Source organism: Macaca nemestrina, chromosome 15 (assembly GCF_043159975.1).
Source record: "Macaca nemestrina isolate mMacNem1 chromosome 15, mMacNem.hap1, whole genome shotgun sequence".
Classification (NCBI taxonomy): Eukaryota; Metazoa; Chordata; class Mammalia; order Primates; family Cercopithecidae; genus Macaca; species Macaca nemestrina.
In genome coordinates this window covers 103608220-103635002 of record NC_092139.1, presented here as the reverse complement: position 1 = coordinate 103635002, position 26783 = coordinate 103608220, and the positions used below count along the sequence as shown (strand labels likewise).

Genomic DNA, 26783 nt, shown 5'->3' with positions numbered 1-26783 from the left:
GCAGTCAAGGTTGAGAACCATTGGCCTAGGGGGACACAAACAAGGGAAAGAGACAGATTTCTGTAGCTTGTTGTAAGTTGTTGAGGTATAAGGAGGGATCCCCAAGAGGTTGGCCGTTAAGAAGATTAGGTAATTGAAGAGAATTATTTAAAAAAGTAATCTGAGTGGAAGAGCAGAGATATTTTAGGGAATCAGTTTAGAAATGTATGATTTTTAGAACAGTTGAACATACAGAGATTGGAAATCTTACAGATGGTGTCAGAGATAAACAGAGTGTGCCTGGTTGTTGAGGAGGAAGAGAGCTTGGATTCCAAATTATTCATCTTCTCTAGCTTTCTAGTCACATGTAATGAGAAAACATTGTACTTGAAGTCAAACGGTCTTGGGTCATAGTTCTAGATTCCCACTAATTAGCTGTGTTCATTTAGTTCAGTTTACCAACCATTTATCAAGTGCCGAACACTGTTGGACACTAGAGACAAATTTGATACAGGTCTTGCCATCCAGGATTTGATGATCTAGGAATTTTTTTTGTGTGTAACTGTAGTTAAGCAGTTATTAACATCTCTGGGCCATTCTCTGTTTGCAAAATGTGGGGATATAATGTTATTTCTGAGATTGCTTTTAGTTCTAACATCTTACTACAGTGGTTCAAAGTAAACTCTAGTAAAAATCAGCATCTCCCCAAAGTAATTATTATAGTTTTCTTCAGTAGAAAAAAAAAATCCAGGTAAAAATATGGCCAAAGGGTTTAAATTGAGACAATCTTAGAAACTTATTACATCCCTTTTCCGTCTTACTTTTCTGTCAGGTTCTGTTTGATTTTGACAAGTATAGTTAGTAAGGAAGCTTCAAGAGCAGATGCCCCTGGTAGGGGGCGGGTAATAGCTGGTGGATTAGAGCTAAAGAAGAGCTGGTAAAAGTCTCCTGGTTGCAGAGCCGAGGGCAGATTGGGCAGGTGCACTACTAAAGTATGGTTTTGAGATCTTCTACTGTTTCTAGCACCTTGTTGAAAAGTTGATAACTACATTCATCACCCAGGTGAAGTCTACCATAATTAGGAAAAAAATTGCTTATCTTGCCAGCAGCCGTCAGGATAAACTTAGGAGAACTGGGGAGATTTGTCTTTCTGATGATTCTTGGATTTTGTAGTGCAGTTGTTGTTTTCTTTGCTGCCTTGTAGGGGAGGAAAGGAAGAGGCTGAGGGGAGAGGGTGGGCAAAACAGCTGTCGAAGAAAGAGGAGTCCTGAAAAGCTGTTTGTGTTGGGAGCTAGAGCTGAGTGGTAGGGCTGTGGTAGTTTTGTAGGCCACACTGTCTTGTTGCTGTTTTGCTTTTGGGGACATAACACTAATAGATAGGATTAGTGGCTTATTTTTATTTTTTATTTTAAACGATACCCTTAGCTTGTTAGAGTTAGAACAGCTTTTGTTCTAAAACTGTCTATCAGAGACTATTAAAGGATGATTTTGCTTATGTAACTATTGCACTCAACATGTTCCATTGTAGGGACTGTGGCATGGTTTCTATTCAGATATCCTGGACCCTCAGACCTCAAATTACTGTCCAACCATTTCCTTTTCTCCTACCTACTTTCCTGTTCATTCTGCAGTTCTTGTAATCACCCAGCAAATCTTTATTTAGCACCCGTATGTCCTGTACCATGCTGGCTGTTGAGGATGTGGAGGAAGGCAGAGAGAGACAGTCCATGACCTTAGGGGCTCCCAGTGTAGTAGGGAGACTGGTACCAACAAGACCTATAATGTGATAAGTGCATTGAGAGAACTGAATAAATGGGGAGATGGGGGTAGGAGGGTCTAAACTAGCTGGGACTGGTGGAAGTTAGGGAAAGGGACCTGGGGGATGTAACAGGAGCTATGTTTCTGTGTTTTAGACAGTAGAAGGAATAGAGACATACTGGTTTAATGTGTAGAACACAGGGTGGGGGAATTAGGACTCTTCCTTTTTGGTTTTTTGTGTTCAAAAGTATAGCAGCTTTCTTTGCTTCTTGCTCCTAGCATCAGATTATCTATTCCCCTGGAATTATGTGGGTTGGAGAAGAATAGAAAGGAATTTGCCCACCTGCATGGAGAGAGAGGGAGGCAGTAGGGATGTGGGTGTTTAAAAGCCCTGGGCATGATTGGCTGTAAGTACAGATGGCTATTTGTGTTACCATTATTGTAGCTGTTATGCCTACATTCCCTTTGGTGTGCCTCTCTCTACAGGGATAATTGTGGGGTCTTAACTTATAAGTCTTCCTGCTGCCGGATAAAATAGATGCTGATGTGTTGTGCGTTACAGGGTATACAGTGAATTCTGTGTGGGCTGCCTTCTTACTGCTGCCTTGATCTTTTGGGGCCTCAAACATAAGGGGAAAATGTTGAATTTTTTGTATGCAAATTCACATTGGGGAAAACCAGTAAAACCATAAAAATGGTTATATTCAATTTTACTAAGGGATTGACCTCCCAATGAAGCTAAAATTAACTTCGGTGAATGCTTGGATTTTTATATTTTAAAATTTTTAATTGTAATTTTTTTCTTTGAAAGGAGTCTTGCTCTGTCACCCAGGCTGAAGTACAGTGGCATGATCTTGGCTTACTGCAGTCTCCACCTCCCAGGTTCAAGGGATTCTTATGCTCCAGTCTGCTGAGTAGCTGGGACTACAGATGTGCACCACCACACCTGGCTAATTTTTGTATTTTTAGTAGAGATAAGGTTTTACCATGTTGGCCAGGCTGGTCTCGAACTCCTGGCCTCAAGTGATCTTGCCCACCTTTCCTCCCAAAGTGCTGGGATTACAGGCGTGAGCCACCGCGACTGGCTGAATGTTTGGATTTTTGAAAGTGTTAAATACCAAGGGCTGAGTATCTAGGGAAAAGGTGATTTGTCTGTGAAATCCAAGGAACTGGCTACATTCTGTGTATAACTCTGAGGGAAATAGAACAGAAAGAGGATGGGTTTTACAGTTGATCTGCATTTTTTTTGTTGTGGGACCTTGCTCAATCTACCTGACTTTTCTCAAGGCTCAGTTTTTTCATTAGTAAAATGAAGATAATAATTACTACCATAAAGTTGTTTTGGTGATTAAAAGTTTATTATTCCACTACTAAAAGCCCTTTACAGGCTTCTTTCTTAGTATTTATGTCCCAGCAGAATGGAATCACTTGCTATCTTTCTCTCCTCTGTGCCTTTATACCATTTTTCTTGTATCTCTTTTTACCTCTCTACTCAGAAAATTCTCCATAAAGTAAAACATATAACATAAATACATAAGCGTGCAAAGTCAGGTTGTTCCTTAGATCTCAGCCAAATGGTATTTTCTTTTCAAGGAAGCCTTTCCTGACCCAGATCCCATTCCAATCTGGAAGGTGTCCCTTCTTTTAATTTATCTGTCCCCCCTGCTAAACTGTAAGTTCTCTGAGGGCAGATATTGTCATATTTACTATTGGGTCTTCCACTTTCTTGTCTTGTAAGTGGTGTATGGTCTGTACGCAAGCTACTTGCAAAACTCAGGGCAATACCAAGAGACATAGCACCCTGCTGCCCCTAATTGATTTATAACCAGAAGAAAACTGCTTAATTTGCATATAATTGATGGTAAAACCTGGTTACTTTGGGGATAAATTTGGCTTTGAAAGTAAACCTGGGCTGGGCGCGGTGGCTCAAGCCTGTAATCCCAGCACTTTGGGAGGCCGAGATGGGCGGATCACGAGGTCAGGAGATCGAGACCATCCTGGCTAACATGGTGAAACCCTGTCTCTACTAAGAAATACAAAAAACTAGCCGGGCGAGGTGGCGGGCGCCTGTAGTCCCAGCTACTTGGGAGGCTGAGGCGGGAGAATGGCGTAAACCCGGGAGGCGGAGCTTGCAGTGAGCTGAGATCCGGCCACTGCACTCCAGCCTGGGCTACAGAGCGAGACTCTGTCTCAAAAAAAAAAAAAAAAAAAAAAGAAAGTAAACCTGATGCTTTGTGCTTTGGTAGAGATTTAACTTCTGCTCTCTTTCATTCACAAGAGTTACTCCTTTGCTTTGAGTAGAAAAGCATTAGAAAACCAGGGTAGGCCTTTTGGCAATTACCCAGTTTAGTAATTGGGCCAAATAGTTCTAATCTCACCACAACCACTACTTCTTAGAAAATGATCTCTTTAAACAAAACATGGAACACCTCTGAGGATGAAAACCTAAGGGAAGGAATAGTTGGAGATCCCCAAATATATTCCTCTAGATTCCCCCCATTCTTTTTCCTACTTATGGGTATTCAAGCCTTGGAGAGGTGTGTCTGTGTTGATCACATAGGATCTTTTACCTACATGACCTAAGTATATTCCACTGTGGCCATTGGTCTATTTTTTCTATACATCTCAAATGTTACCTTCTAATAGGTCATAACGAATTTATGGTAAAGGCCCAACGTTCCCTGTACAAGTAAAGGCAAACCATAGCACCAATAACCCTTTACTAGTTTATAAGTAAAGGCTATCTCTGTTAGCCTGAATTCCTTGAGGGCAGGGATGGTCTGTTTGATTTTCCATCCTCAATGATAAGTAAAGATATTGGCACATACTTCGTTACATGATAGTTACCTATTTGTCGAATGAGGTAGCATGGTGTGGTAGAAGATTAAAGGCTCCAGAGTTTGACAGACTCGAGTTAATATGGCACTGACACTTGTTGAACCACGTTTTAACCTTTCTGAGCTTTAGGATCAGCTTTTGTTGTGAGAATCAAAGACATTGTACTCTTAAATTCCTGGCAATGGATGGCTATTATTTTTTTCCCTTGATTCTTTATTTTGAAATAATTTCACAATTAGAGAAAAGTTAACAGAGCAGTTGGCAACCCACAAAACACCCCAAACTCCTAGATTCTCTTCACTTGGATTCCCCAGTTGTTAATATATTACTGCATCTGCTTCATTGCTCACTCTGTATGTTTGTGTGTGGGGTTTGTGTACATACATACTGTTTTTCATTGTTCCCTTTCTGAGCTTTTTTTGAGAGCAAGCCGCAGATGTGATATTCCTTCACTCCCAAACACTTCAATGTGTATTCCCCAAAATAGGACTTTCCTGTATAACTGGCATAGCTCTCCAAATCAGGAAATCAGTATTAGTACAACGTGACCATCCATCCACAGACTCCATTAACATTTTGCCAGCAGTCCCAGCAATGTCTTTTTCCTTTTTGGTCCAGTGTCTTGTCTAGGAATATGCGTTGCATTTAGTTGCATGTCATCTCAGACCTCTTCAGCTTGGAACAGTTCCTCAGCCTTCACCTTTCTTTCATGTCCTTGACATTTTGAAGAGTCTAGATCTGAGTCTGTCTGTTTCTTCATGACAGCAGTAATATCGTTTTTGGCAGGCATACCACTGCAACGATGCCATGCTCTTCTCGTTGCATCATATCTGGAGGCAAATGCTGTCCCCCTCATCCCACTGTCAGTAATATTGTTAACCTTGAACAGCTGGTTAAGCTGATGTCTGCTAGGTTTCTCCACATCAGATTCATCATTTTTCCTTTTGTAATCGATTATCGTCTTGTGGAAAGGTATTCTGAAATTATACTACTATCCTGTTCCTCAGCAGATCTATACCTAACCTCCTTAGCACTATTGACTACTCTTTCCTGAACCAACCAGTTTTATTCTGTCAAATGCTGGTCCTCTATTTCTGTGTCTGCCTGTATTTGTTAGATGTCATTCTATTACAAAGAATTTCCCTTTTTCGTTTGTTTATTTCTATCAAATGGACTCCTCAAGCTTGAGGGAGTTTGAAAGTTTAGCCCTTGGGACCTGCTTTATGCTGGTTTCTTTGTCTTGTTGACCTGTCCCCATCATTCATGGGGTATTTCTTTATTTTCTGTCACAAGAAGGTTTTCCAAGTTTATTTTGTACTTTTCCTTCCAAAGCCCTGAAATCAGCCATTTCCAAGAGACTCTGGTTCTTTTAAATGGAGGATAGTAATTAGAAGCCAACATCTGGGTGGTGGGTATGCATATTGCTACTAGAGTGTCATTGCCTCTAGGCTCTCTCAGCAAACAGCTAGAAATTGTATGTATGTACATATATATGTACATAAACACATATATACCACATTACATCTATATTTTCGTATCTTTGTGTGCTATATATGTATATATACATGTGCGATGTTTGCATGTGTGTTACATATTTTAAATTATAAAACAAAGCATTTTATATTATAAAATCATGAATTCACACTGATAACTCCATTAAATGCAGCCAACCTCTTTCCGTATTTGTAAATATATTCTCTAGTAGGGAAAAACTTGGCTCCCCTTATCCCCAATATGTTTACTTATTTGCTCAGTGTTGCCAGTTTTCCAACCACGATGGCTGTCTCCACCACCTCTGTACCCTATTCCTCATGGTCTGGAATCCTCAGTAAATGGGCTCTTTTGGCCTATTCTTCCTTGTGGCTTCCTAACCTCCCTAGAGTTTCCCAGCTTTACCTGTAGTCCTCCAGTGTCCCCTGACCCCCAACTACTCTTGTCTTTGGCCTCTGGGCCTGCTGTCCTGTGCATCCTTGATTCCTCAGTTCCTCACCCACCTGTGTCCTTGGCTGCTGTGCTAACTCCTCTGTGACGGAAGGGGAACAGGGCTGTTTTTTTTGAGGAGGATTTTATACATATACACATATGTATACGTGTATGTGTGTGTGTGTGTGTATATATATATATTTAGATATAATTTACACGCAGTAAAATTCATTCTTTTAAGGTTATATTTCTATGAATTTTGACAAATGTAATACAGGCATGTAACCACTACCACAATCAAGATATAAAATGTGTCCATTACCATAGAAAGTTCCCTCAGGCTCTTTCACAGTCAGTCCTCTCTTCCATCCCCAGCCACTGGCATCACTGATCAGATTTCTGTTCCTATGATTTTGCCGTTTCTAAAACGTTATATAAATGGAATCATGTATTATGTAGCTTTTCGAGTATGGCTTCTTTCACTTAGTCTAATTCTTTTGAGATTCGCCGGTGCTGTTTTAGGTATTAGTAATGCTGTTGAGTAGCTTCATTTCTCTTGGGTAAATACCTAAGGGTGGGAATGCTGGGTCATATAAGTGTATATGAAGTGTATAAGTGTATGAGAAACTGCCAAACTGTTTCCCAAAGTGGCTATACCACTTTGGATTCTCGTCAGCATTGAATGTATCTACATTCCTTCCACTATTTGCTGTTGTCAGTTCTTTTTTTTTTTTTTAAATGAGAGTCCTTCTGATAGGTATATAGTGGTGTCTCTTCATGGCTTCAGTTTGTATTTTCCTAAATATTAATGATGTTTAGCATCTTTCATTTGCATATTTGTCATTCATATCTCTTTGAATGGGTCTCTTTAAATATTTTGCTCATTTTTTTAAAAACGAGCAGTTCATTTTCTTTTCTTTTTTTTTTCTTTTGAGATGGAGTCTTGCTCTGTCACCCAGGCTGGAGTGCAGTGATGCGATCTTGGCTCCCTGCAACCTCCGCCTCCCGGGTTCAAGCTATTCTCCTCCCTCAGCCTCCCGAGTAGCTGGGATTACAGGCACACGCCACTGCGGCCAGCTAATTTTTTGTATTTTTAGTAGAGGTGAGGTTTTGCCATGTTGGCCAGGCTGGCCTCGAACTCCTGACCTCAGGTGATCTACCTTCCTTGGCCTCCCAAAGTGCTGGAATTACAGGCGTGAGGCACCATGCCTGGCCAGGTGGTTTGTTTTCTTGCTGAGTTCATTTTGAAATTCTTTACATATGTAGCAGATCCTTTTTCCGATACACATTTGCAGATATTTTCATTCATTCTGTTATTACTTTTATAAATGTGTCTTGTTTCATATATAAAAATGTTGGATTGAATTCTTGGGGGCTTTCCTTTTAGCCCTTATGCTCTGAATACACAAGGGAAATATTTGTGAAAGGAAGGTTTTAGATGTTGAGGGAGGTGGAGATCTTGGAGGATCTGGTGGAATTGTCTCTCCTCAGTGACTGGAGGTACTTGTTGAGAAAAAGAAGAAAGGACTGAGGCAAAAAATAAGGTGTGGTGGTAGTGGTCAGAATTTTTGGTTGGAGGATTTGGTATAGCAAATTCAGGGGTGGATAATGGCTACTAGAATTGTGTAAAATAGAAAGGTAAGAAGTCAGGAGATTTAACATGAAAAGTCTTGAACCTAGCTGAAATCAAGCAGGGAGCTGAAAACAGTGTTAGTAACCATGTTGTTCAGCCTTTTCATTTGATAGGTAAGAGATAGTCTTAAGAGAGGGGATGCAGGCCGGGCACGGTGGCTCACGCCTGTAATCCCAGCACTTTGGGAGGCCGAGGCGGGCGGATCACGAGGTCAGGAGATCGAGACCATCCTGGCTAACACGGTGAAACCCCGTCTCTACTAAAGATGCAAAAAATTAGCCGGGCGAGGCGGCGGGCGCCTGTAGTCCCAGCTACTCGGGAGGCTGAGGCAGGAGAATGGCGTGAACCCGGGAGGCGGAGCTTGCAGTAAGCCGAGATCGCGCCATTGCACTCCAGCCTGGGCGACTAAGCGAGACTCTGTCTCCAAAAAAAAAAAAAAAAAGGGGGGATGCAATTTATTGAAGATTATATAGGTCATGAAGTGACAGTTAGGACTTAAATTCAGATCTTTAAGGACAGTAGTGAAGGAGGGGCTCAGCCCATGTAGGAAGATACATTTGGGGGTGGTGGCAGGAGGTGGAGGAAAAACTAGAATTCTAATGGCATATGTTTTTGTTGTTATTTATATCCTTCACATAATTTGTAAATATTCTTGTATCTACTCAGTATATAGTAAAATAACAATAACAAGTCTGGAATGGCAACAGAATTAGTGATTGAGCTGGTAATAATTTGACCAGAAATCAAATTGGAATATATTTTGGGTCAAACAGAAAACACTAGCGATCAAGTGGGAACTCATTTTTGGCACAACACGAAAGTTTGATTTTTTTTTTTTTTCTGTTCCTGACATCAAAAGGGAAAAGATACTAAAGACAATAAAAGATCATAGATCTGAATTTTGCTTGTTACAGTTAGCTTTGAAAATACTGACTCCCAAGGTTAGGATTTACTGGGATTAGAATTGCCTTTAAATTAAAAGAGAATGATAAAAGGAAATACCTAGAAAACCTGATAGTAATAGTTATATCATTGGATTCCTAGTCTAAATCAGGCACTGTGTTAGGTTTCTTGGCATTACATTTTCTTAATCTTTCCTTAACTTTGCAGAATATTTGGTGACATTATGTTCCTGTTTTATCAATGCAGAAATTGGGATTCAGAAAAATTAAATGATATGCTTAAGGTCATATGACTAGTAAGTGAGCTGTGTTCATCCCTAGGATTGTGTAGTGTCAAAGCTTGCTCTCCTTTCTTTTTACCAGTGCTAATTAAAGTGTCATTTGTAGACTGGTATTAGTTTGCTGTTTATTACCAATTCATACAATATAGGTGCAGAGATTGATTGTTTGTATGCACTTAGAACTCAAATAGCAATTTGACAGAATACTTTTATGAGTGTTAAGTCTAACAGTAAAAAACTGGGGCTTGTATTTTATATTTCTTGTTTTTTAGAATTTCATTTTTCTAGTAGTTCATTTTACTGCACCTTACAAAAGTATGATTCCCTGATGGATTGGAAAGTTAACAGAAAAGGTTGCTCCTCACAGTTAGTTTGAGAAGCCCTGTCTACTACGCTGCGTCTGCGCTGTTGAGAGACTCACATCAGGATGAAATTTACTTTAGTATTTCTGTTGAGTTTTGAATGGCTGCGGAGAGAGGGTCAGAGAAAAGGAAAGAGGCAGTAGGGAAAAGATGAGACTCCAGGGGAGGAATCTTTGGAAGGACTTTGCCCTTAAGTGGTAGCAGTAAGATGAAGGCAATAAGATGAGGGGGGATGCCCTGCCTCCTTTGGTTAAAGTAGTGTTAGGATTCTGGCGTCTTTCTGTAAAGCTCTAACCTGTGATTTTTTCTTTTATGGAGTCTCACTCTGTCACCCAGGCTGGAGTGCAGTGGTGCGATCTCGGCTCACCGCAACCTCTGCCTCCTGGGTTCAAGTGATTCTCCTGCCTCAGCCTCCCGAGTAGCTGGGATTACAGGTGCGTGCCACCCCGCCTGGCTAATTTTTGTATTCTCAGTAGAGACGGGGTTTCACCATGTTGGTCAGGCTGGTGTTGAACTCCTGACCTCGTGATCTACCCGCCTTGGCCTCCCAAAGTGCTGGGATTACAGGCGTGAGCTACTGTGCTTAGCCTAGCCTGTTTTTTATTATACCCAGTGGCAATGCTGGTGTTGTTAGAGACGAGAACAAATGTAGGAAAAGGAATTTACAGAAATAAAGCAACTGGATGTAGGAGTTCAGAAAATCTAAAAACTCCTTTTCTCTCCTTAGAAATACAGCCACACTCCCCTTGAAGTGTTTTCCCTTTAAGGAAAAGGCGGCAATTCTTTGGCAGGGCCAACCATTTTGATTGGCTCCTTCTACTGCTGTTTGCCACGAAGAATCCTGACCAGTTTTGTTTAGAGCTGGTCTGGGAGTCAGCCGAGCTGCCAAGTTCTCTGTGCCTAATTTGAAGTGTATTAATGTTTCAGGACTGGGCCAGATCTCTTATAGGCACCTCCTACAGTTCAGCTTTCCACGTTCCAGGAGGAAATGTGACCCTGCTGTTTTGGGAACCCCACCTCATATAGTCTTACTTCTCTCCGAATGTGTTTGAAGTCTTGCCAGCGTAGAGAGGGGAAGTTTAACACACTGAAGAGAATACATTTTTAGGGAGCCTGCCCACAATGGGGTCGGTCCCCTCTGCCACGGCCAAGGAAAAGGAACCCACTCATCCTTCAGGTTACTTAGCATATGAGATTAAGGCCTCAGCCCATTTAGGAATAATTTTCTCTCCTTCTGGACGTGAAATGGTAAAACAGGCCCTTTAAGAACTAGACCGTTTTTAGTTGAGAAGAAAACAGATGAGAGCAGATACTGTGTGTACTTCTTGGCAAAAACCTTGTATGTGGTTCACAGCAATTGCCATTCTGGTTGTGTCTGAGGGGCTGACAACAGACAATTCTAATCTCAAACGTTTTACTTGCTGGACTGGTTCTTAATGCCTAGAACCCAGCCTTAGGTCAAGAATTGGTTCCTAATTGCCATAGGTATAAAGGTGGCGCTCCTATTGAGGGAGTTTTCAGTGTTCCTGCTCTGGTTGTCACCAGTGTGGCTTGGGAGATGGTTTATGTAGGTCTGTCCCCCCTCTGTGGATATAAACTACTTGTTAAACAGTTACTGACTTCTGTAAGTTTAGGCAGTTGATAGTACCAACCTTTAAATTTTATGGTGAAATATAATTTTCAGATTTATTAGAACAGTTTAATGGAAGAAAATAAGAGAAAGAGCTCTAAAAAGGTGTAGACTGTCAAAGAAGGCTCATGGAGGAAGCATCAGTTAGGACTCTCACAGTACTTTATGATTACCTAATCATTATCAAGTATTGGACTAAAATTGTCTTTGAACATCTCTCTCTGTTGCCTGTAGATTATAAACTTCTTGAGGATAGGGCAGTTTCTATTCTTTTTTTTATATTTGAATCTGGCCTTCTTGATTGATTTGGTAAATATTTATTGAGATCAATTAAAATAAGATGCTTTAAAACTGAGCACAAAGGACAAGTTACATTTCAGTAGCTTAGTAGTGAATTTAATTCTGCAGGTCTTGGTGCTGCACTTCTTTGGTCAGTTTGCTGGGCCCAGATGGCTAGGCTTGTACTTTCCTTAAACATTTTAATGGCCTTTCTTGGTTATGATGTCTCTAAGCACTATGAGGACAGGGAATATGGCTCATAGAAGAGGGTGCCAGCTGACAGCCTCTGTCCATTCTCTCTACCCACACACAATTCCTTTCTGTACAGTCTTTGGTAGGTAATAAGAACATTTCTTTAAAGTGATGATTCCTAGGTGAAACTGGAGGCCAGTTTTGTGTGTACTCTTATGTTTTATTAGGTGTGTGGGATTTGAGGAAGTTGTGGTGCTGGAAAGAATCTGCCTTGCCCCATATTACTGGTGAAAAAATAGAGACCTAGGAAGCATAAATAATTTATTCCAAGCCATATGGCTACTTAGTGGCCATCAAGACTATTGTCCAGGTCTCCTGAGTCTTAGTGCTAGACATTTACGACAGTACTGGGTAAGTTCCTTTTTTTTTTTTTTTTGAGAAAGCATCGGTAGAAATCAATTTTACAGAAGCGAATATAAGTGATTTAACTTAGGATTGTGAATGGAAAAATATTTTTCCTTTTGAATGCTAGGAGAACTATGCCAGAGTTTCTTTTTTTCCTACTTTTTGCATGATTTAGAAGATAGAACAAATGAAAACAGTTTCCTAAAGGAGATGCTTCATTTAAATCCTTAAAAAAAGTAGGCCACTTTGAATTTCTAAAAATAGCATTTAAAAAAAACCCCAAAATGGTCTAAAAAGGGATTTTAGTTGCATGAAGACTGTACTTTTTTGGGGGTATTTGGGTTCTAGGGAGGATGCTAGCTCTCTGAATGCTTTATGTTCTTATATGACTCATCTTGTTAGTGGTGACCCCAGAAGAGCCGTTGGAGAAATATGTTCCGAAGGGTGATTTGGAAAGAAGGGATGATTTGGAAGGAAGGGATGAGAAGGTTGCAGGCAGGAAAACTGAGCTAAGCGGTTTTAGAGTGTGTGTGTGTGTGTGTGTGTGTGTGTTTTGAAAAAAAAAAAAAAAAGAAAAAAGGAAAGGCTGCTAGGAGCTTGGTCCTAACTGATTCCAGATGGGCCTGCTATAGTACAAAGGTTTTCAGTGTGTTTGGGATGGGGCCGACCAAGAGGGCGCCCTCAGCACTTCCTGTGCAGCTCTGCAATTGTACGCACCTAATCAGAAACAGCCCTTACTGCTGGAGCTCAAGAGCAACCGTCTCTTCTCGTCTTTGTGCCTCATTCTGTGAACTGTTCCCTTTGCCTGCCCTGTTTACCTCCCTCTCCTAGTCTCTTTTCCTTTCTAATCTTTTCTATATTTGTTTTCAGAGAATGTTAATAGGAGGGGATATATGTATATATAAACATAAACATATGTATATGTTTCTTGTGGGTTGGGAGCAGAGAAGAGAGGGAGGAAGGAATGGCCAAATTAAACGCAGATGGTGAATATTTAGGAAAGGAATTTTTTTCTGGACCTGGGAGGCATTTGCTAGAAATGGGGATTGCGAACATGAGAATGTGAATGAGACTTGGGAAAACAAGCCACTCTTTATTTTTCATTTTTTTGAATCCTGCACACTTGTCTAAATGGTTCAAAATATAACATTGCATGGGGATGATTTATTTACATTGTAAACTGAGTATCACTGGCCCTGTCTGGCTGTGTGCCAAAGGGTGAGTGTGACAGTGACTTTAAACTCAAAGGAAGTAGGAAGGTGTTTTGCACCTGCATCCCATGTAGTATTGTTGCCAAGGGAGCATACCTGGTGTGCTCTGACGTGGGCTTGAATGTGGCCGTTTTCCCAGCTACTGCAGTGTATCAGGCACTCTGCACAGCTTAAAAGAGGATTTTTTTTGGTGACACTAAGCTGCAGGCACTATGAATTGTTCTTTTGTGCCCTCTAGATTCCACCAGGGATATACTTTATATATATACTTGATTTTCTATTTTGCTTCTATTTCAGTTGCCTGGTTAGACTGAGGGTATGCTTGGTATCAACTGTTAGTTTTTTGGATTTAGCTGATGATTACAGAAACTCTGCCATCCCAGGGGTCCATTTAGGTCTTTGCAATTTTATTCTAATCCACTTAGCTGTTGTGCTGATGTTGTTGCATAAATGTGAGCTTATTAGGATAGACTATGTAAAAATATACTGTGTTGGCATGAAGCTCTTAGCAGCATTGCTTTGTTGTCTTGACCTCTTCATACTTTCAGTGTCCCTTTTGTCCTCTTGTAAGCACCATGATCACATTTCTTCCTCTCCTTCTTCTTCTTCCTTTTTTTTTTTTTTTTTAGATAGGGTCTCACTCTGTTGCCCAGGCTGGACTACAGTGGTGCAATCATGGCTCACTGCAGCCCCAAGCTCTTGGGCTCAAGCTATCCTCCTACCTCAGTCTCCAAAGTAGCTGGGACTACAGGTACATACCAGCATGCCTGGTTAGTTGAAGAGTGTTTTTTTTTCTTTCTTTTTTTTTTTTTGAGATGGGTCTCTCTATATTGCCCACTCTGGTCTTAAGCTCTTGACCTTGAGCAGTCCTCCTGCCTCAGCCTCCCAAAGTGCTGAGATTTCAGGCATGAGCCACCATGCCCAGCCACATGTTTCTTGAGCCAAATGTACAATATATCCTCTGATGAAAAATTTTAGTGCTGCTTCTAGGTAGCGAGGATGTCTGGGAGATAGAGTTTGGTTGCAGAAATATTTGATTTTTTGGGATGTTTTTGATGCTAGTAGGAATAATATGTCAGAGTATTTGAAATTGGGATAGCATAAGACAAGTCACATGGTCACCCTTCTTGAGTGAGTCTTAGCAACATAGCATTGCAACCAGTGGAGAATTATGTTCTCAATTCACCAATATGATTTTTCTCACTATGATTTTTAAAAATCCCCCATTTGAATAGGTGTAAAGAAGAGAAGGTAGGTAAGATGTTGTTTGTTTTTCAGGTGGTTCTTATTTGCCAGGTACCAGACTCATGTTATCTCATTTAGTTGATCAGAACTCTAGGATAAATGACCTCAAGTCCATTTTGCAAGTGAGAAAACTGCACATGTGCAGTGTCACCCAGCTAGCCATGTATCAGAGAGACAGGCTCAACCCATTGTATTCTGGGCCTAAAGGTGATACATATTCTTCCACATTCTGAGTTATATATAAGTCCCAAATCCTTCTCAGAAAGAAACTTCTTTCTAAGGGTAATGTGGTAAAAAGATTTTTAAAAAATCACTGTAAACTTATTTTTATTATCACTTTAAACTTATTTTTATTGTCATCCTTGTCCCATTTTAAGCATACTAACTTCCTGCCTCTGATATATAAAGAGCTGATGCTGGAGAGAGGAAGGAGGCAAACCATTTTGTCGTGTTTATAGAGAGACCTCAAGGCTCTAAAAGCTGCTTTTATTTTTTTGAGACGAAGTTTCCCTCTTTTGCCCAAGCTGGAGTGCAGTGGCGTGCGCGATCTCGGCTCACTGCAGCCTCCACCTCCTGAGTTCGAGAGATTCTTGTGCCTCAGCCTCCCAAGTAGTTGAGACTACAGAGGCACACATCACCGTGCCTGACTAATTTTTGTGTTTTTAGTAGAGACTGGGTTTTACCATGTTGCCAGGCTGGTCTCAAACTCTTGGCCTCAAGTGATCCACCCGTCTTGGCCTCCCAAAGTGCTGGGATTACAGGCGTGAGCCATCGTGCCCGACCATAAAAGCTGCTTTTCTTTTTTTTTTTTTTAATGGAAATTTTTATTTGGGGTAATTGTAGATTCTTATGAAGTTGTACAAAAACTGCTTTTGAATTGGCAGAAAGGCAGAAGTTCTGATCTAGAGGCAGACAGGTACCTCTTTTTATCTTCTAGGGCACTGTGCAAGGAGGGTGTATGAGGGGCTCTTGAGACCCCACTTCACTTTACAGCTCTTTGCTGTCTTTGGGATGTGCACTTGTCAAGTACTCTTCAGTGCCATGTGCAGGAGGCACCGTTTGCAGTGCTGAATTCAAGCCGTACCATGAAATCTTGCTGATTTGCTTGAGCAGAGACAGCATTCAGAATGTGGGGATAGATTGCTGGTCGAGACAGTAGTAGATGTTGGAGGAAAATCGCAGGAATTGATGGGGTGAAGCAACAAGATATCTTCAGTTGGGATCACTCTGAAGACTCCTTACATTGTTTTTTCTTAAATTCTCATCGTTTGTCGCTAAATATTTATTTCCTTATAATGGTATAATGTCTTTTTCCCCAGTTCTACTGAGCTTCATGAGAGAAAGGACTATGTCTGTTTTCCACACTGTATTCATGGTGCCTAGCATTATGGGACCATAGTAGGTGTACATTTATGAAAGTTTGTTGAATGAGTGAATGCCATGGGAAATTCTGGTTCCTGTTGAACAGTTTAATCCTTAGGTCAAGGCTTTGCCTATTGTTTTGCATCAGAGGAGTGACTTTGAACACTTTCCTGATAAAAGAGTTTCAATTCCATGAGCTTCTTTTCTTCTTGTTTACTACCTTAGCTCAAGATCTTCTCTTAAGCTCTACTGATAGAGTCTTGCTTTAATTCAGAAAATGTGCTTAAGACTTAGAAGCCCAGTCTGTGAAGCATCTGGTTTACCTTGACCTGTAAAATTAGCAGACTGCTTCTTTCCCCTCCTGTTCTGCATGTTTAAGAGAGGTGCAGAATTCTATTTTGAGGCTTATGATAGAATAGGAGAATAGACAAAACTCGATGACTCTGTTTACTTTAAAAACTTGTTGCTCATCTAAATTGGTTGAATGACTATCCCTTCCCTTAACTAACCCTTTAAACTTTTCATCCTGAATCGACCTTCCCTAAATTTGTCTTTCATTAAAAAAGGCCATAAATATATTTGATCTCTAACCTACTGGGACTCTTTTTAAGTTTGGCTTTTTTTTTTTTTTTTTTTTTTTTTTGTAACCTTTCTCTCTTAAGATCAGGAAGAAGGGGATAAGTAATTGTGGACAAGAAAATTGGAAAACACTTAAGAAAAAGTTTAGGGTTGTGTGGGTGTGTGAAAGCATATGTGTATACATATACATGTTTTTCCTTTCCTGCCCCACTGTTCTCTAGCTAGAATGACCTAGATTTTTTTTATTCTGGGAAAAATTGTATTATTTCTGGATTCTGCTGTTTCTTTTAAGTAGTTGGACTAGAAGATGCTGGACTTATAACTTACATTTTTAAGATCTTTCTTGTACTCTTAAGAAAAGTGGTAAATGGGGTGGATTTTAGATGTGTGTATTAGAAACAGTAGCAGTAATAAGGAAATGCCTTTGTCCTCCTGTTCTTTGTTGAAGTGAAAATCAGCTTGGATAGCTGAGGATGGTGGAGGGTTATGTATTATTTTTGGGCTCCAATGTCAGAATTCTCAGTTTTATTTAAACACTCGACACAATTGATATTTGATGTCATGCTATTAGCTAAGGTTAGTATTCACTTAGGTTAGGGAACATCTCTTATCATTTTCATCTCTTGTAGCACCTAACAGTCCTGGGTACATACGAGGCACTTGATAAAAGCTTGTGGAGTTTAATTTAATGTAATCTTGCTTAATTCATAGATTCAGTTGTTTGACCTATTAGGTGGAAGAAAACTTCATTGTGCATTTTTTTTTTTTTTGTAGGACTTTAAAAAAATTTTTTATTTTGAGACAAGGTCTCGCTCTATTGCCCAGGCTAGAGTGCAGTGGCACAGCTTCCCAAAGTGCTCGAATTATAGGAAAATTCACATTTCAAATGCTACTTTATGAAAGTTTCTAAAAGAAAACATAGGAGAATGTTTTCATGATATTCTTTACTTGAACTGGATATACATGCTGACTATAAAGGAAAAAATGATAATTTCACTACATTAAACTTAGGAATTATCTGTTCATTAAAAGACACCATTAAGAAAGTAAAGCTAGATGTGGTGGTGCACACCTGTATTCCTAGCTACTTGGGAGGGAGGCTGAGGCAGGAGGATTGCTTTAGACCAGGACTTTAAGACCAACCTGGGCAACAACATAGTAAGACCTTGTCTCTACAATTTTTTTTTTAAAGTTGACTGAGCATAATACCATGTGTCTGTTGTTCCAACTACTCCAGAGTCTGAGGCAGGAGGATTGCTTGAGTTCAGGATTTCAAGGCTGCAGTGAGCTATGATTGCACCACTACACTCCAGCCTGGGCAACAGGCTATAACTAGTCGTTCCACTCCAGGGCATACCCAGTCGAAATGTGTACATGTGTGCACTGAAAGACATGTACAAGAATTTTTAGGAATAGCCCCAAGCTGGAAATGGCGCAGAGGCCTTTCAACATTACTGAAATATTTTTCAGTAAATTATGATATATTTATAAGATGGAATACAGTCAACAAATGGATCAGTTTTACAAATATAATGTGGAGTGAAAGAAGCCAACACAAAAGAATGCATAATATGTGATTCCATTAATATAAACTTCAAAACAGGCAGAGTGGATTTATGGTGTTAAATAAAGTCATTGTGGGCTGGTGGGAGTGACTTTGCAAAGGCACAGGATGGGCTTCTGTAGTGCTGGTAATGTCCTATTTCTTGGCCTAGGTGTTAGTTACATGGCAGGGGGCGGGGGGACAGTCACTTTGTGAACATTCATTGAGTTATGCACTTAGGATTTTTGCCTATTTCTCTATATATAATTGCTTCAGTAAAAAGTTTACTTTCTTCTACTTGTGTTCTGTGATTGCTACAGCTGATAGATAGCTTTCCCCTCATACATATACTGATCCTTTTCCTGTCGAGCTTGTAGGATGTGAGTGTGCAGTACGTTTTTGTGTTTGTGTGTTGGGGTTTTATGTGGGGATGAAGGTGCTTTTTAAAGTTAATGTAAATTTGCTTGTCAACTATTCAACATGCTGAGTTTCAGACAGCCACAGGAAAGGAGAATTGATGAGTAAGCTTCACTGACCACTTTGTAAACTAATTTCTCTGAGAAGAATAAGGAAATTTTCATTCTACCTCATAGGGCAGCAAATTTGGGTTTTGCTCTGCAGACAAAAGAACCTCTTCTTTGAGGGTCTCAGCCACTAACAGCTTCATTTTCAGAAGGATGTACCTCATTTTGGCTGTTATTCTTATCATGGAGACTATGAGGAGAACAAATCTCCATGATATTACATTTTTTTTCCCTTTTACTCTGGAAATCTAACTCAAAGTAAGGCATTTTAGGAAAACCTAATTTGGGTTAGGTAGAAAATCTGAAAGATGTTGTCTTGCCTTCTCTTAGCTGGTCGTATCTCTCAGTTCTCAACCTGGCCTTAGTAAAATTCTTGAAAGTTCAAGTTTGTTATGTTGTCTTATGACCATCCCTTTGTAAATCTTTGTTCTCCCTCCGTGGAATGCTCTTACCTTCCTCATTTACATAAATGAACTCCTGCTCATTCTCCATGACATCTTCTAGAGGTAGCCTTTCCTTCTGTGTACTGTCACCATACCTATATACACCTTCGCTATATTGAATATCACACATAGCTCTATTTATTTGTCCTTTGGCGCCAGCCTTTTGAGATTATCGACTGGTGTGTGGTAAGTATTGAGTAAGTAAGTATTGAAAGAAAGAATGGATGATTGAAAATATTATTTGAAAGACAATAACTGTTTTCTAAAGAATAAAATCTGATTATAATATTTGACATTAGTAGATACATTTTTTTCCCCCAGAAAAGGTGATTATTTGCCTTAATTTCAGAGTAAAACCAAGGATATATGTTTACAACAGGGTGTATGTTGTGGCTGTAGGAGAGAGTGTTGCTAACTGGTTCACATGGGTAGCAGACACGTGACCTTGGCCTCTTTAGCATGGTCCTCTAATCAGCTGATTTAATTTTAGTGGAATCCCTGGAGAAATGCTCTGGTTCTATATGTAGAATGTAGAAATCATAAATCTAATGTATAGATCCTGACTGCATTAGGGTTTGTGGATTAAAACCAACAAATGAGACTGTGTAGGTATTATGACATTATGACGGGGCCAGTATAGGCATTATGACCGTGATAATTTTTTTCGTCTCAAATATTGTGAAATTAATTCCAGAATGTTATCTGAAGTTTTGTCATTTCATTTCAGCATGTAATTTCTCAAGCCAATGTTAATTTAAAAAGATCTGAGTAGAATCATTGCCATTTGTCTAGAAGTTTAGAATAATAGGATTAGAATAATAAATTAATAAGTATTGAGTGCCTACTTAGAGTTTAATACTGTTAGTAATACATAAAAAGTATGACTTTGACCTTGATGTCAAGTGTCCTATACTTCATTGATGGCATAAGAGAACACAGATATAAGATGATTTCTAGATTTTTTTCCAACCCTCACTATCTGAAAACAGGAAGCTAAGTGGAAAAATGCTTAGGCTTTGGAATCCAAACAAATCTGGGTTAGAATCCTGGCTTTTTTAAAAAAATGAAATAATGAGTATATAACCATGGTCACCTTGACATCACTGGAACTCTGTGTCTGTGTTTGCAAAGTGGAGTAAGAATGTATACTAGGCAAGGTGTAGTGGCTCACACCTGTAATCCTGGCACTTTGGAAGGCCAAGGCGGGCAGGAGTTCGAGACCAGCCTGGCCAACATGGTGGAACCCTGTCTCTACTAAAACTACAAAAATTAGCCAGGCGTGGTGGTGCTCACCTGTAATCCCAGCTACTTGGAAGGCTGAGGCAGGAGAATTGCTTGAATCCGGGAGGCGGAGGTTGCAGTGAACCGAGATGGCATGACTGGACTCCAGCCTGAGCAACAGAGTGAGACTCTGTTGTGACAACAGCAACAACAACAGTGACAACAACAAAAAGAATATATACTAGTGTTGGTGTTTTTATTTTTGTGAAATAGCGTTGACACATATAAGACTCTTGGCACATAATAAGTGCCCTTAATGCACGTTTGAGTGAAAGAGTAGATAAATGGAGCTTTGTTTTGCAACATTCCACTTAGTCTAGGCCATTGCTGATAGTTTTCTTCATAATAAGTCAAGTTTAGTAATTGATTTGATGGGCAATCTCAGAAACTGCTTTAGTCTCCCCTTTGTAGAATAAGGTGACTGTTTTTAAGAGTGTTAAGGTCCTTCAGAATAGTGCTTATCATACTTAATACTTAGCCTGTGGAACCATTGTGTCCATAGGAATGCTTTCACACAAGGAATGGCTTGTTTGAATCAACAAGGAGCGAAATAAGAAAACAGATATCTCAGAGGTGGGCTAGTCATATTGCCCGCTACCCTGCACTGCAGTATGGATTTCAGTTGTTAGCATGTACTTCATCCTTTGCTGTTTTCCACAACAGTTGTAAAGCTTTTTCTAGATGCCTGTGTGTTAACTAGAGGCATCTGACTCTTTTGACTTCTCTAATTGTTCTAAATTGTTTAAGTTTTCTTTGGGGTAGATGACTGTTATTACACTAAATTATTCTCCTTTCATGTCTTTTTTTTTTTTTTTCTGGAGAGTTGGTGCCCTGGAGCTGGGTCTCTGCCTTGCAAACTGAAAATATAATTTTCCTGGGTGTGCCTTATTTGTATCCATTCCTTTTCTCCCTTTCCTACTACAAGGCTCTGACCTGCTTGGAGCCCTTACTACTTGGTCACAATTGATGCTTTGTCCTTCAGAGTCGTATAGGACGTAGCCACTGCATTGATTCAGTGCTCAGCTATCGAATATGGTTCTGAGAAGGAATTACTTCTCTAGACTGTGAAGTGGGTATCTGAGCCAGAGAATGAAGCCCTGGTCCATATTTAGTCATTATTTAGGGAGAGTGAGGAGTAACAATTTCAAAATTAGAGTTTGGATTAAGCAAAGAAAATAGTAGTCACAAATTGGCTGGCGTATGAGGTGAGTAGAGTTGGATTTTTACCAGAAGTAGAAACCTTTATAGGAACTGCCTATGGCTCAAGAAGTTATGTGTATTTTATGGTATATCTATGATTATGAAAGGATAATTTTCTAAAAGTTTGTGTTCTTCCTCTGGGGATTATTAGCATCTATTAATATCCACAGGAATTTTACTACCAATAATGCCAACTTACTCTTGATTCAGTCCCTTTGGCACAGGGACCTAAACTAATTTACATTAATTTTGTCAGTAATTCTTATAATATCCCTGTGTAGGAGCTGCTTTTTAGATGAGGTATGTGAGAATTTGTTAAGTTTACATAGTAGGTCAGTCTGTTGGATGGAAAGTTGTACCCAGTATTTGTGCTTCCAGGCTTAGTGTGTTTAATCACTGAAGTGTGCAGTCTTTCTACCTAATTCTCCTCCGCGTTTATCCCTCCTATGATGGAGGAAGTCATATCAAGCAAATAGCAGGAGAATTCTGTCTTCTAAGAGGTTAAAGACTTTTCTGCCTTGAGGCGTGGAGTTCCCAATCCTTGGCTTAGGACGGAAAGAAACAGCTGAACACTGTGATGTTCAGCTGAAATGGCTCAACTGTTTTTTTGCATAGTTTTTTGTTCTCTTTTTAAAAATTCTCCTTTTGGGAGGAGGTGAATATGAGAATTTTCTCTCTGCATACCTTGTATGTGAGGCAGGTGGCTTGGTTGTTTTTAATGCTCAGCAGATATCACTACTTGCTTTTGGGTTGGGGGCCAGAGAGGAGGAGGTGAAGCAGCCACTTTTGGGTGGGGTTGAGGGGAGGATACAGTGTTGGAAGGAGGACATTTCTGTATGTTTTCTTAGTCATAGGACTCTGAATCCCAAGTAGCTAAATTTAGCTCAGGTTCCTGTTGAAAGCATCGTCTTTTTGGGGCGGGTGGTGTGGGGAGAACGGAAAACCTTTTTGTGTATCCTGCTCCATGAAGCCAATAGGGAAGCAGGAGGAGGTGAGGTTGCCATGGAGATGGTAGCTGTGTGCAAGGAGAGAGCAGCAGGGTTTAGAATTCCAGGAAGGAAGAGAGAGTGATGTCATCAGATTCCATGGACCAGCCCAGGAACCCCTGTGAGGTTGGTGGGGAGTTGGGTGTGTGGGGGGTGGTGGAGTGGGAGTTTGTGCAGGGGAATTGTGGCTTCAGTAAGGTGTGGGGAGTCCAGTTCAAGCAGAGAGGTTGGTCGTGTGGAATTGTGCTGATCTGCATTAATGCCTGATTTAAAAAAATTCTGGAAATCATTCTAAATTTGCAGAATATTTTCTTTGTTGAAAAAAGACATTTATTTAACAAAGGAGCTCATCTGGATGTAGAAATGTAATATCTTTTTATAGTTGTATCCCTGAAGTATTTGTGTGTGCCTTTATCCCTTGTATGTGAGGGTGTTTGTGCGCATATTTTAGTGTATAGTTGCCTTTGTACAATACCTTTTATGGTGCTGCATGCAGTTAAATGCTTCATTAATGCCTGCTGGTGGTATTTATTTTTATATGGATGGATGTATATAAATAAAACACACTTAAAAATAATCTGAAAAGAATATCAAAGCAGTTGCTTTTTCAGCAGAAAGGAAAACTGCATGCTTCAAGACAGTTGTTCTGAACACATGCATGTTTGTGCTGATAGTGAAGGGCAAATGTGTCTCTTTTGGTATGACTAAGAGGCTGCTTTTTTTTTTTTTTTTTTTTTAAACAAATATAACAGAACCTGTGCATCCAAATGAGTATTGCCCTTCAAAATAGTCACCTTGGCTGGTGATAACAACCATTGCGCAAAACATAAAGAACTCACATTCGGAATCGGCTTTAGAGATGAGTGATGAGGAAAACATTTTCAATACCTAACACTGAATTTTGCATTTTAAAAATACCTACCTAGGTTTTTGAAAGATACTAGGTTTCTTTGAATTGGCTTTCCCTGATTTTGTGATGTTGTCAAAAAGTCAAATCTGTGCTCAAATGGTGAGCTTTTACCCCGTTTGAAGATGCTTCAAGTCGTGGGTTTAGGCTCTGAAGGCATTTTCATGTTCAGATGAAGGGCTCCTGAAATACTTAGTTTAGCAGTGCCGTGTTTTGAATGATGGTAGCATCTGAGGAATAAGAACATAGCCTTCCCAGGGCGACATCTTATGGGGTGACCCATTTGGATTGATTTGTTCCAGTGTATCTGTTAAAATCAGTGACATTACCATTGGGCAATGTGGGAAGCAGCTTTAGATGGTGTGTCTGAGGGCACAGACTCTTTGGAATGGGGTTGGCTGAAGTCTGAACCCCTCTTCTGCAATTCAGTCACTGACCTTGGACAAGTTAGTCTCTTGGTGCATCGACTTCCTCGTGTGTAAAATGGGAATGATAGTGCTGTAAGTACCAACCTCACAGTGTGGTCCGAGGACTAAGTGAGCTAATATGTAAAGCTCTTAGACATTTGGTGTGTTCTCAGTCAGTGCTTGCTGTGGTTATTGTCGTTAATAATTATATATTTCTTTGAATTACAGAATTCTGAGGTAGAATGTGCCTGGAGATAGTATAGCTCAGTAGTCCCTATTCTGTACAGTTGGCCTGTCATATCTGTGGGGTCCACATCTGTGGATTCAACCAACCACAGATGGAAAATAATTCAGAAAAAAAATAACAATGCAACAATAAAAATAATACAAATAAAAATACTAAATAACAGCTATTTACATAGCATTTACACTGTATTAGGTATTATAGAGATGATTTAAAGGCTTTGGGAGGATATGCATAGGTTATATGTAAATACTGTGCTATATTATACATCAGAGACTTGAGCATCTGTGGATTTCGGTGTCTGAGAGGGGTCCTCAAAACAGTCCCCCATGGACATCAAGGGATGACTGTGTTGAAGTCAACCTGGACCTCATTCCAGACACCACTGAATCAAGGAGGGAGATCTGTAGATTTTAAATTATTCCCAGGTGATTCAAATGATCAGTCAAGATTGGGAGCCATTGAGTATAATCTGTTTACAGTATGGCCCCAGCACTAGAAGCTTCATTTCCTGGTAGATGCAGGAATCTCAGAGGCCATCCTAGACCTACTGAATCAGAATCTACATTTTAACAAGATACCTGGTGACCTGTCTGCATGCTAACATTTGAGAAGCACTGCTTTTCTTCTACGAGTGTGAATAATTGGGCGATAACCACAGGTTAAAGATGAATTATCTCTCAATGTTTCCCATTGCTGGAAGGGAAACAGTCTGGCTAAGCCAGTGTGTAGATGATCATACACTTACCTTCCCTATTTCTTGGCCTAGGGATAAATGCTTTTCTGGACTAAACTGCTGTGTAGCATGTAACAGAAAGAACAGTTATAATTATGGCTCTGGCTCTACTGTTTACTAGCTATTTGGCCTTGATCCAGTCATTTAATCTCTGAGTCTCACTCTCCTTACCTGATAATGGAAATGACATCCAGAAATAATGTATATAAATTATCTAGCACATTGCAGTGCCTGCATATGTTAATGGCTTTTCCTTTCCCCTTGCCTTCAACCTTTCATTGATAAATCTGTAGCGTAGTTCTAGTCCCTCAGAAAGGGCCACCAGTGGAATCTCAGTACCATCTCATCTCTGTGGGCTCTTCTTGCCCTTCTCCCAGCTATCTTGAGTATTTAATTGTACTTGCAGAAAACTAAGCTTTACAAATATATATATATATATATATATATATATAGTTTTCTCTGCCTCTTTCTGCAAAATGCCTTTTACTTAATGGAGACTATTATCTAAGGGCTAGAAGATGAAGAACTAAAGGAGTTGAATAATTGAGTTGATACAAGAATCAAAGTATAATGAGATATCACAGAGGCAGCCCTTTTATGAATTCTTAGTAGTTGACCATTTGTTTAAAAAAATGAAATTCCTGGTTTTTAAAACTTGGCATCAAGAAAAAAAACCTCGGTCGGTTTGAAGTTGTTTAAAGTCTTCTAGATTGGTTCCAAGCAAGAATTTACATGGTAATTATCAGGAGATCACTGAATTGATAAGTAATGAGCATTATCTTCGTTCTGACGAGGGAATTAATACAATAAAAGGAAGTTCAGGGACTTGCTCTGAGGACACTAGAAGTAGGTGGCAGAGAGTCTAGGTCAGAGAGTTGGCAGTTGTGGCCAGCAGGGCATTGGAAGCAGCCGCAGCAGGAGGAAATAGAAAGGTCCAGTTTTACTCAGATCTTAATGGACTTAAGGATAGGCAGTATTGTGAACTCAAAGCATATAATAAAAATTGTTACAGTGATAGTTTTTCTCTATGGGGTAGGTATACTTTCAGGTGCTTTGTATACCTTGTTCCTAAACTTAACATCCTTGCAAGGTGTAGACATGATCATATATATTTTATAGACCAGAAAATAAAATTGAGGCCCAGAAAGGTGAGTAACTTGTCCTAAGTTGTTCCTCTAATAAACAACAGAGCTGGTTTAACATCATGTTCAATAGCAGTGTGAGTGAAGAGACCGTTATAAAACCAAATTGAAATAATATCTATCAATTAAAATAAAATTTATTTTGTCTATAATGACTGTTTTTGGGTAGAATTGTTAATTTAAGTTTGGACTGTGATAGTCAACTCAGATAGACTGTCTCAAAGAGACATAGCCTATCTCAAAGGGACTTTTTTGAAGTTGCAGAATGATCCTTTGAAATGTATTTCTTTTGTACTCTGAGGCTAATTAAGACATATCTTTGTTTTTTTAAATGCCAAAGCTTGTGAAGTCTTCAGTTTAGTGAAACACCAGTTTAGATTGAAATATCACAACACAAACTGATTTGTTGGTGGTTATCAATTGGCATATTTAGTCATAATGAGTATTCACATAATTGTGTCTGTTAGTCTGTTATTCCATTCAGATCCAGATGTAGATAATTATCAGTGATTGCACAGAGTGAATCATATATTTAGACAGATTTCTAAGTTACGGTTGGAAGAACTCCAAATGAGAGGACTTGGGTTCCAGGCCCATTTTTGTGACCTTGGACATGTCACTTGAAACTCAAGGGAATGAACCTGAGTTTCCCTTATCAATCAAAAGGGAATAATTGTTATGAGTAGGAGGATGTGCTTGACACCAATTTCTGCTTCTTACTAGCTCTGTAACCTTGAGAAAGACATTTAAAACCTTGTGGTATGTTGGTTTTCTTATCTGTAAGGTCAGTC

General features: G+C 39.7%; 1 protein-coding gene across 26 annotated transcripts in view; it reads left to right on the top strand.

Moving 5' to 3' along the window:
* Positions 1-26783, top strand: part of LOC105464528 (RNA binding fox-1 homolog 2) — a 296663-nt gene that overhangs the window by 45906 nt on the left and 223974 nt on the right. For 2 of the 26 annotated variants that reach the window (XM_024787574.2, XM_024787572.2), the window contains exon 1: positions 22549-22682. The exons of 21 other annotated variants lie outside the window; for them this stretch is intronic. In XM_024787574.2, the coding sequence (XP_024643342.1) occupies positions 22641-22682 (42 nt within the window). In that variant the 5' untranslated portion in view covers positions 22549-22640. Of the gene's footprint in view, positions 1-22546; positions 22683-23738; positions 23964-26783 lie in introns of those variants that run through there. 3 more of the 26 variants (XM_071080517.1, XM_024787571.2, XM_071080520.1) reach the window with 3 other exon arrangements.